We start from the raw sequence: 11472 nt of genomic DNA on the forward strand, positions 1-11472 counted from the left end.
ACGGTCCAACAGGTCAATATTTCGTATTGATTTTTCGTATACCGACCGTGTTCGACATAATTCCGCTCGAATTAGTTTGTTTTCGAAATTCTCAATATTCCATAAGTTCGTGTTCGTTTTCGTATCCGGCTTTACCGCTTTCGCTTTCGTTTTCGTATTCAAATGTAAAAGTAGAAAACGGTTGAGAGTTTTTTCGACCGTTTTCATCCCTAGAGGCGGATCCCGTGGCCTCGGGGTCGGACGAGACGGAGCCCGTGGCCTTGGGGTCAGGCGAGACCCTTTAATACGTCTTGGTCCATCCGGGGAAGTCAGCGTAAATACTAACTTTCTTGCTTTTGATATCTCTACTATCGATACCCGACACTAGATAACATTGAGATTCCTATGTCTAATCTTCCAGAAGACTAAGAGCAACTCAAAAAAACTTGATAAAATTAGATGCTAAATTATGAGATTTAGCCATTATGTAAAATAGAAAGGCTATTTAAAATATACAGTTTTACAACAGCCTAGCTAAATTGGTAAACACAGATAGGCAGCTGGACTCGCTAGGGAAATATGGCCAGTGAAAATGGTGGGATAGCCGGCTGGAAAAAATGAAAAACATTATAGACAAGCAGTTGAAATATTTTTTTTAGCACAATAGCTATAAATGGCTTCACGAATATATTTACCCAGTCTGTTGGAGTTGCTCTAAGAATTTTCCTCTTTATTTTTCTTTCTAATTTAAACAAATTTTGACCCATGGAATACAAAGTTACAAACATTATGTGCAGTTGAAATTAGGTTGTTAGCACCCGCCACGGAGTCGTATGCGCGCTTCCGTAAATAAGCACGGAAGATTTTCGGGCCAGGAACGGCCGGTTCCAAGAGAACCAAACGGGGCCTAAATGGTTATCTCCGCTGCTGCTGCAACTGCTGCTGCCACTCGAGAATCGCCGAGCGGAGCGCCCTGTTGGGCGTCAGCTCACAGTGCTCGAGCTTCAGATTCGTCATCGGCGACGTGTCGCGCCCGCTGTCGAACCACCCCGTGATCGCCTCGGCCTCGTACGTGAACCCGTCAGCGGCGATGTGAGGATCGCTCATCACCTCCTGGAAGATTGGGCAGACGAAGTAGGATGGCGCGTGCGCGTCATCCAGCGACGACGGCGCGAACGACAGCCGCCCGGCGTCGAGCGAGGCGGCCTTCATGAGGGGCTCCACCACCTTCCACACCTCCCCCGCGAGGTCAGGCCGCCGCCGCCGGCTCATCTCCGCGCACCGCAGGCCGATGTGCGCCAGCTGGTTGGCCTGCACGAACGGCCAGTCCCCCGCGGTCGGGTCGAGGACGGTGTGCAGCTCCCCCCGCTCCACCGCGTCCTCCACCACCCCCGCGATGCTCTTGGGCGGCCGCCCAGTCAGGAGCCGCAGGATGATGATGCCGAACGAGTACACGTCGGACCGCGGGGTGAGCTCGCCGGTGGACAGGAACTCCGGGTCCATGTACGCGAAGGTCCCCTTCGGGGTGGTCGTCCTGTGCAGCTTCGTGGTGATGGCCCTGGTGGTGGTGGTGCTGGACTGGCTCAGGAACCGGCAGATGCCGAAGTCCCCTAGCTTGCTCACGAAGTTGGCGTCCAGGAGGATGTTGCCCGGCTTCAGGTCGCCGTGGACCACCGGGTGCGGCTTGTTCGAGTGGAGGAAGATAAGGGCCGAGCACATCTCACAGATGATCTTGGTGCGCACCTGCCATGTCAGTGGCGGCGTGTTGTTGGTGCACGCCAGCCGGTCCTCGAGGCTGCCGTTGGGGAGGAACTCGTACACCAGGCCGAATGCCTCCCGGCACGCGCCAATCAGCGTGACAAGGTTTGGATGCCGCACTCTACCGAGAACAGCAACCTACAATGGTGACACGACACTTAAGGGTCAGGTATGCATGATAATTGCCTATTTGCTTGAATGAAGAGAAAAAGAGAATGATCTGATGAATTCCGTCACCTCTTGGTTGAATTCTGACTGTCCTTGCATACTCTGTGGATTCAGCAGCTTTGCAGCTACGGTTGTGTTGCGGAGGAAGCCTTTGTAGACGCTTCCGAATCCACCCTCGCCAATCTTAAGCCTCTCATCAAAACCTTCAGTGGCTTGTTCCAGCTCAAAGTAGGAGAACTCGGTGTTCAGTGTTTCAGCTGGCAATGGTGCTGAAACCTTACTGTCATTCTTCTGGCGCAAGCCTTCAGCTTCAGTTACAGCTGCGTCGCGCTCTTGTTGCAGCTTCTCATTATCTGTTTGCAGCATTTGGGTGAGGTATTCGTTTGCTACCATCTTCTCTTCGTAATCTTTGATAGCAGATGCCATCTCTGTTATTTGTTGTTCAAGGACGAGTTTCTGCTCTTTGACGGCATGTAATTCGTTGGATGTCACATCATGCTGTCTTTTCATTTCTTCAATCTCCTGTTCTTGGCTCGCCAGTGTTTCCTCGATTGTTTTGCGCTGCCTTATCTCTTGCTGATATAACTCGTATACCTGTAAAAGCAGTAGTATGTGACTTTGTTTGGTTCAGTATTTGCGATCTCAATCATGGATAATGGAGAACACTTACATTTCCAAGAGCTGAAGCCATATCTAGTTCAGCTCTTAGGCGTTTGGCTGATTCTTCATGTGCTTCTTTCTTATACCGTTCAGCTTCACTGAGAGCCTCTGTGAGTCTTCTGTATATGTTAGCATTAGCATCAACGCCTGGATTTTCCTGTGTGTTACCAAACATACTTCAGTCCCCTGTTATACTTCATTTATGATAGTTTTGTTTACCTTGAAGTTATGTCTCTTCATGATACATACCAGCTCATGAGAAGGGGATGAAAAGTTCTCATCATCAGGTTCTTGCATTCCATGCGGCATTGCTAATCCAGAGATAGTGACCGCATCATCATTTCTTGAAACATCGTGCCATGAGTTCTGCGATCTCCTCCCAAATTCATCCCAAGAATCTATAGAACTTCTTGATGTTATTGTGGGCCTGCCACAGGATTCATATAGCCGAGACGGTGTACTGATAGATTCTAGAGATGGATACAGCCCCACTTCTGTTCTCGATCGTATCAGATCGTGCCTTGGACTTCCGTTTGAGCTTGATGCATTACTCTCTGAATGACGGATTGTCATTGATCTCAGACAGCTACCAAGGCTGGTTACTGATGACTCTGATGCAACCGTGAACGCAGGTGATGGTGGTATTGCAGGAACAGTTGTTTTTGCCTCCCTGCAGCGTTTAGAGGTATGGTTTAATCTCTTTCTTTGGTATTTTTCCAATGAACTTTACTGACATTAACTCTTTTGCAAGATATGAAGTTGGATGTAATAGTCGATGTTAAGACTCGAATAAATGAGATGCTACCGCAACTAAGAGCAACTCCAACCGAACTCTTACTTGAGCCCTCATCTTATTTTGAGAGTTCAAACACATCAAAAACCTCTCCAACCGAACCCCTATTCAAGCCCCGATGAATGAGGGACTCTCATTTCTCTCTCCTAAACCCCCAGATGTAGGAGTCCCTCATCCTGTCCCTTATCCTACTTTCTCTCTTTCATAAAGCTGACAAGTGGGACCAATAAATAAGGTCCATGACAATACAGTGTAAAAGTAGGGAAATTTAGGAGATCGGTTGGAGTACCCAAAGGAGTAGGGGATGAAATATGGATGAGGGACTCTCATTTGTAGGAATAGGGGGGCAAAATTTGAGAGATTGGTTGGAGTTGCTCTAACTCTAGTGGAACTCAAACCATAGCCACAATTGTTGACTACTTCACTGATACTAATATCCTAGAAAATAATATTTATCTTAGGAAGGTAATAGCCTTCTTGGCTTAATCTTACCTGGTGCATATAAGATGCCCTTTACAAGTAAACCATATCTTACACGATGAAGCTGCTGCCTCTGTCAGTCTGAGTGCCGTCTTGGACTTCAGTGATTTCATTTTCCTACGATAGGGGAACACTTATTAGGTAGAATAACCTTTTTTCCCCTTCTGTTTCCCTCTTTACTTTCAATTCAGTGAGATTTAGCTCCACAATATGGAACTTTGTGTGCTAATATGGAATTATATGCTTTGTTTGATGATGTTTTTTGTAGCCTTAAACTACAACAAAAAAACGCGAGAAAGACATCAATCATTAGGTGTGTAATCCTTACTTTGAGTGATGTTTGTCTGCAGCTGCTCCCATGACAAGCCTGGTGATGCCGTGAAGAGCAATTAGCTCCTCGAGCCCTTTAGTAACATCCTCGTTGTCGATTATTACTTTCTCGCAGCTGACCTATGGAAAGTAATTTGGCAGAAATTTGTCAATTAAGATACATATGCGTTCACTATATTCTCCAATTCAATACTGAATGGTTTATGTGGTTCATTAGTTTTATTCATGGCATGAGAGAGGTGAGGAGGAGCACCTTCTGCCCTATGCATATCTTGACGTATTCATTTAGTTTCTCTTCTGCCTCTGCTCGCACCTTCTTCCTATGATCATTGACCTGTTTTGCATTCACCATAGTGTAATGAACTTTTCCTCCCACTGAAATAACAGAATAATGACAATTCTATGAAGTCTAAACTCATGAGGTATATATCTCATCATGGAAGATTTTTTACTGTATCTAGTAAAGAAATTATGGTCTTAAAACTGCTGGCAGACTCATAGATTGAGAGCGTTTATGCCAGCTTCTTTCAATGCATAATCTTATTTCGAAGAGCCAGTGACAAGTGTACGTCGGGCATATATTAATAGAGAAGAAACATTTTATAATAAATAAAAAAGCAAAACAAAAACAATAACCTCATGAAAAAGGCAACAGCAAAACTACCCCGCAAGAAACACAATAACGGTCCTCAGAAACATCAGCTATCACACACGTCACTCTGCACATCACGTCACAAAGAACAAGTGATGTAAACTAGAAGGATGAATAGGTTTTTTTCATAGCGATGCCTCCGAGAAGGGGAAGGCCGAATGGAGAACTAAGGTTTTTCAGTCAAACTCCTGGAGAGTAAGGGGGGCTCATGACAATACCTCCAACGAGGGGGCGTGCACCTGAGGCGTCACCATCAATGCATAATACTAGTTCAGAGAGTTTTTTCTGGCCAGTAATCATGGTTTTCAGAGGATGGAACCGTGCAGCACGAATTCAGAAGATGGAAGAGCCTTTTTGGAACGGTGAAAACAAGTTTAGCAGCTCATCTAACAAAGAATGAGCAGGTAAGCAAGTGAAGGTATGTTTACTTATGAGTGGTTAAGAAGAAGATGGGGCTTCGATTTGCATCACAAAACGTGAAAAATCCCTTTCAGCTGTGCTGTGTGTACAGAGTATGAAGCCTTATGATTGCCTGACCCTGACTGCTATATAGAGTCAACAAACCATATCCATTGTTTCCAGGAACAGCAAACCGAAGGTGATGCAGACGGCAGCAGCATTCAGAATTTCAGATTCATGGCGACAAACTCATCTGAAAATCGTCCAAACAGTGCGGGTATTAAGGAAGTCTTACTCATGGGGATCATCTGCGCGGGGCAGTGGACGTGAGCGATGACGACCCCGGAGCCGGAGCCGTCCTTGGCCAGGTTCTCCAGCGCCCACAGCAGGGTGCTCTTCCCGTGCTTGACGTCCTCCGGGACGGCCACGAAAACTCTGTTGTCCACGGGCGGTGCCGGTGGCCTCGCCTCCATCTCATCGCCGCCGGTGATCTCCGCGGCGCTGCTCACGGACGTCCTGAAGCTGTACTGCGACGACGACGACGTGTCCCACCGCCTGTGCGCCGCACTGCCGGCGCCCTCCATCCTTTCGCTCGCTGTTTGCGCTTCTTCTCATGAGATGGTTTGGAGCGGATGAGCAGCGTTAATTAGATACCTTTATCGTTGCCATGGCGTGTGACTTTGTATTTGTTGGTCAACTCTACAAGGATTATTAGTTGGTATAGTTCCTCCGGCCTCCGTTCCAAAATATATCCCACAACCTCCTTTGGTTCTGTCCGATAAAAAAATGTTTGTGGATTTGTAGTACTTCATCCATTTTATAAATTATAAAACATTTTAGTTTTTTTTAGATATATATAGCTTTTGCTATGCACTTAAATATACAATGTGTCTGCATACTTAGATATATATAGCTTATCTTGTAAATAAAGTCACATCAACAGTAGAAAAAAGGCATACAATAGTTGATTTATATTAGACTATCTTTGGAGCCATATAGCTAATAGTTAGCTCTTAATAATTAGCTCCTTAAATCTAAACATGTTAGCTGAATATCTAACTAACAACTATTATACTAGTTGGACCAAACTAGCTAATAACATATAATATTAACTATAAATTATTGGCTAGCTAATTATTAGCAATTAATAGATTCAAACAAGGTCGTATTTGCAGGGCTCTATCTCTTTGTGCTGCGCAGCACTATCTAGTTGTCCCAATTTCACTTCAGCGTGCGCCCACTTATTTGCAATCGGGCGAACAGTGGGTCCTGCTCGTTTACACGGCCTGCAGATGCGGACAGACGAATGGTGCGTCCAACTCGTTCCGCGGCTTGCGCGTTTGCGGATGTTTTTTGTTTTGTTTTTCGTTCTTTTCTCTACCACTGGAATTGAGCGAACACGTTGGTGCAGCCGACCTTTTCGTCTCCGTCCATCTATGAGTTACGTCCGAATTTTTTGTATTTCAATATTTCCAGTTCGATTTTTTTTAGTATTCTTTTCATTTTTTATATTTTTATGTCCTTTTATACATTTTTTTGTTTTTTAATTTCTTTTTGGCAGCGTTGACAAGTGGTATAGAATAACTTATGTATACAAGTTTTGATTAATAATTTTTGTACATAAGTTGTGTTTGATAATTTTTGAGTTTCCAAGTTTTGGTATAAGTTATAAGTTAATTCATTCCGTTACGTTGAATAACTTATGTGTTTTCTATATTCTTTTCACCTTTTATTTTTTTTATTTTTTATTTTTTTCCCACCGTTAGTAAGTTGTATAGAATAATTTATGTACACAAGTTATACATAATAACTTATACGTACATATTGTGTTGATAACTTTTGTTCACAAGTGTTTCATGAGTTTTGTGTTTTTAAGTTTCAGTATAAGTTATAAGTTAATTCGTTTCTTTGTGTTTAATAACTTTTGTGTTTTCAAGTTTTTGCACAAGTTATAAGTTAATTTGTTACTTTATGTTTAATAATGTGTTCAATAACTTTTGTGTTTCAAGTTTTGGCATAGTTATAATTATAACTTATATGTTATAAGTTTTAGGTGATGAGTTATAGTTATAAGTTAGTACACATAATTCGCTACGGGAATAAAATTCTTCGAAACATATGCAAGTGTGGTCTAATTTATTCGTCTCGTCACATAGAACACAATGGTGCAAATGGAATTGAAAATGGATATACTATTAAAAAATTATAGCATTTTAAAGTAAATGTTTTGTGTGGGCCCCCAACACACCGGTGTAGCCTGTTGAAGATGAGTAACCGAAGAGAACGAGCGCACGCAGTACTAACTAAGGGCCTCTTTGGCACGGCTTATGCCGGCTTCGGCTTCATCTATTTTGCACAAATCGAGGCACTGTAGCATGAAGCCGTTTTATAAACCGGGGTTAAAATGAACTAGAAGCCGAAAAAACCAGTTTTTCTGGCTTCACCGGTTTTGGCTTCACCGGTGAAGCCGTTTTGGATGAGCCGTGCCAAAGGGGGCCTAAATAGGGAAATAGGTCAAAATTATTTTTTCCCCAAAAAAAGAAACTGAATGTGTCGGAATTTTGTTCGCTGCTTTCCAATTCAATGAACGTTCGCGAATTAGGGGTCTCGTCTAGCGTTTCCGAAACCGCTTAAAATAAGCATGTCATGGCACTCTTAATCCACATACTAGGATAATTCTATGTTTATTAACTATAAAATGATAATGCAACATTGAAATTTAAAAAAAAAAGATAAGAAAATATTTTTTAAACAAGAAACTATGCTATACAGGAACTAAGATAGGAAGAGGTGTGATGAGTAGATGGAGGAACACGACACAATTAAAATTTATTTTAAAACAACTACTCACTAGAAATATGGTTTTTATATATAGTAACTACACGTTTTGATAAGTATAGGAACTATCTTATAAAAAGAGTAAAATGCACGTAGATCCTTCAATTTTTTATAGATCTTATTTAGATCATCAAACTAAAAAATGACTATATGTTTCCACGGTATACCTTGGATTTTCACCTAGGTCGTCCAACTAATTAAAAAAATGATCATTTCGGTTCTCCGGATGCTGAGCTCGAGCAGAGTTGGGTTTTTTACAGCGGCTGCTGCAATGTTAGCAACGTAGCTGCTCTGCCTGCGGCTGCAAAATTTGAGCTGCGTTTCACTGTAGCGATAATCGCTGCAGCTACAAATTCTGAACTACGTTTTACTGTAGCGTCTAGCAGAAGCACGAAGAGTTTACAGAAGAAGCGACGTTACGTCTAAGAAAGCGGGCGATCGTTGTCCTCCAATCGCGGCCAGACATTCTGATGTTGACGATCGTTTGTCGAAGAAGCTGGCATCCATGTCCCATGATCAACTTGAAAAAGAATGCAATTATTAAGGCCTCGTTTAGATTGCGAAAAAATTTCAAACCGGTGAATAGTATAACTTTCGTCTTATTTGGTAAATATTATCCAATCGTAGATCAACTAGGCTCAAAAGATTCATCTCGTGATTTCCAACTAAACTGTGTAATTAGTTATTTTTTTTACCTACATTTAATACTCCATGCAAGCGGCTAAAAATTGATGTGATGGAGAGAGAGTGAAAAAATTTGGAATTTGGATGACATCTAAACAAGGCCTAAGTTACAGAAGAATCCTTTTTTTTTTTTGAAAGCTTACAGAAGAATCCTTAGTAGTAATAAGAAAACATATATGGTTACTATAATGTAACATGGTTTAATATAACGCGCAACACGGGAATATATAATATACATATATATCCTAAATAAACTCCCTGAACCGGGAGACTTTGATCATTCCAACAATGTACTTCTCTCCGTCAAAAAAAAAAAAAAAAAAAAAGAGTCATTCTCGCTTCTCAAAAAGTCAACAACTTTTAACTTTGACCAAATATATTTAATAAAATATTAATATTTATGGTATATATTTAGTATCATTAGGTAGATCGTTGAATATATTTTCATAATAAACTTATTTAGATATATAAATATTGCACGTATTTTCTACAAACCTAATCAAAATTAAGAAAATTTGACCAACATAGCGACTCTATTTTTAAGACGGGGGAGTAAGTCAACCGTGACTGTGGCCCATTTGGTGTTAATGAAATCAGCTGGGCCATCTGTGGGCCTGCCTGCAACTGCAATGAAATTGAAGAGAAAAACTGTAGCTCAATTTAAAATTGTACTACTCTCAGAGCGCGGAGACTTTTGAGTAGTCTTTTGGGTCAGGGCCCAAGCGCGTTTTTGCCCTGGTAGGCTGGTACTACGATTGTAAAAGAGGCGGTCAACGTGCAGAGCATAATTTGCAGAGTAGTTTCCTGGTGGCTTTCTTTGGCGTTGTGCTGCATCTCCGTGCCTGAGATTCTACAGAATCTCCACGGTAAGTATTATTACATTCTTATATTCTTTTTTTTTCAAAACTGACATTCTTATATTCAATATTACACCGATGTGATGTTCTCCATTCTAGATTTCTTTTTTTTTTCTGCTTAGGTCCCTTTTCTTCTTTTGCTTGCTACAATGCAAAATGTAGGTCGTCTTAATTTTGTCATAAGTCAAGGTTCTTTAACTTTTATCAAGTTATTCAAATACATCAACATTTCTAATATCCAATTATCCACCACAAAATGCGTCTTATTTTTTCGAGAACGCGCTTAGCGTGTATCTCATTAAGAGAAAGTGAGAGTTACAAGTCACGTGCACCGATCAACCAAAGCTTGCCGCTGAGAGGTCGGCCAAAGCTCCGACAGCGAACCCAAAAAAAAAAAAGAGGGCCCAGGCGCTTAAGCTTCTATTACAGAAAAGCGTTTGGTGACTTAGAGCAACACCCCCACCCGGTCATGAACAAAATGTGTCTTATTAATGTATTTATTTGGTATTATACATTAACATATTTTTCTAAGTTTGATTCAAATTAAAAATGTTTGCTTAGAATATTAAACAACGAACATTTTGAAATGTGGTGAGTTATTAACAAAAAGTAGAAACATTAACGTGTACTACATCTGTCCTAAAAAGAAAAAAAATACAATTCTAGATGCATTATCGGTTAAAGTGTTTGAAGTTTGACCAAATATATAGGTACAAATATTAATATTTGTGACATCAAATAAATATATAATAAAATATGTTTCATGAAGAAGCTAATGGTACTAATTTAGTACGATAAATATTAGTATTTTATATAAATTTAGTAAAATGTGACGTACTAAAACATGATTCTTTCCTAGAATGACATTCTTTTTGAAATGGAGGAGGATAATTATAGCTTAGGTGGTTGTTTCTTGTCTCGTCCATAGAAGTTGGCCCACCCACCGCCCACAAGTAAACTAGATAAATTCCACGTGTGTTGCCATGGGTATTGTGAGGGTGATTTAAGATGATTGGTAATCAAAGATCTAAAGTTGGTAGGAGCAGATAAAGATTTAAATAGCATTCACTATTCACTGTTGAATGATTACAAAAAGGCATGCGTGAGTCGGAATACCAAAATCCAATAGTAGTATGCTAAATTGTCACGAAATAGGAACAGGTGAAGCGGGGAGAGGAACCGGACGAGCTGTGGCATTAAAAACTCTTGATGGCTTGTCGTCCCTTTTTCCAGCAAGTACGATCAGTTACCAATGGCTTGAAAGCTAAAGAGGAAGGCTACTTAGGCCAGTTCCAGTGAAAGAAACTAGTAGTTTCTATAATATAGGATATCGCACCAAAAAAGTACTCATTTCTAACCCATGGTTTCTATGAGTAATAACTATTTTCTCTTTCTCTCTCTCAACTCTATCTTTTCCTTCAATGGGAGTGCGACACGAGCTCCCTAGAAACTGGTGGTTTCTCCCTAATGGCGATTTCATGGTTTCTTGGTGCATTGGGTCAAGAGTAGACCTGGTTTCTTCATGAAGAAACCAGATCTATGATTTTTGCTCTCTTTCTTCATTAATTACGTTGTCATGTCAGTATTTTGTCTACGTGGCAAGTCATTTAATGAGGATAGAAACCATCATCAATGCACCATTGGGACTGCCCTTAAAATTTGATGGTTGAATTAATGGTGATGACGTGGCACAATGTGGAAGCAAAGAAATAGTATTGGTTGCCACTCCTAAATTTTAGTCGTTGTCCTATCGGATGTTTAGACAAATATATGGAGTATTAAATATAGACTAATTACGAAACTAATTACATAGTTTGCGACTAATTTGCGAGACGAATCTTTTGAGCCTAATTAGTCCATGATTTGACAATATT

At 41.1% G+C, this 11472-nt stretch overlaps 1 protein-coding gene across 1 annotated transcript; it reads right to left on the reverse strand.

Moving 5' to 3' along the window:
* Positions 1 to 752: 752 nt before the first annotated feature.
* Positions 753 to 5859, reverse strand: LOC136463995 (U-box domain-containing protein 33-like). The gene is made up of 8 exons (XM_066462955.1): positions 5515 to 5859; positions 4422 to 4543; positions 4167 to 4288; positions 3851 to 3955; positions 2815 to 3235; positions 2576 to 2722; positions 1975 to 2499; positions 753 to 1875 (listed from the first exon to the last, which is right to left on the reverse strand). Exons 1-8 carry the CDS (start codon positions 5801 to 5803, stop codon positions 895 to 897), a joined length of 2712 nt encoding a protein of 903 aa, XP_066319052.1. The 5' UTR covers positions 5804 to 5859; the 3' UTR covers positions 753 to 894.
* Positions 5860 to 11472: the final 5613 nt, after the last annotated feature.

This window comes from Miscanthus floridulus, chromosome 7 (genome assembly GCF_019320115.1).
Source record: "Miscanthus floridulus cultivar M001 chromosome 7, ASM1932011v1, whole genome shotgun sequence".
NCBI lineage: Eukaryota > Viridiplantae > Streptophyta > Magnoliopsida > Poales > Poaceae > Miscanthus > Miscanthus floridulus.

What these genes read in the sequence shown, in the direction of transcription:
- LOC136463995 (XM_066462955.1), bottom strand. Translation starts at nt 5,803, where the DNA reads ATGGAGGGCGCCGGCAGTGCGGCGCACAGGCGGTGGGACACGTCGTCG. An exon ending in CGCGCAGATGATCCCCATGA is followed by an intron (nt 4,544 to 5,514) that starts GTAAGACTTCCT and finishes CTGTTATTTCAG; the next exon opens with TGGGAGGAAAAGTTCATTAC. An exon ending in AGTCAGAATTCAACCAAGAG is followed by an intron (nt 1,876 to 1,974) that starts GTGACGGAATTC and finishes TCACCATTGTAG; the next exon opens with GTTGCTGTTCTCGGTAGAGT.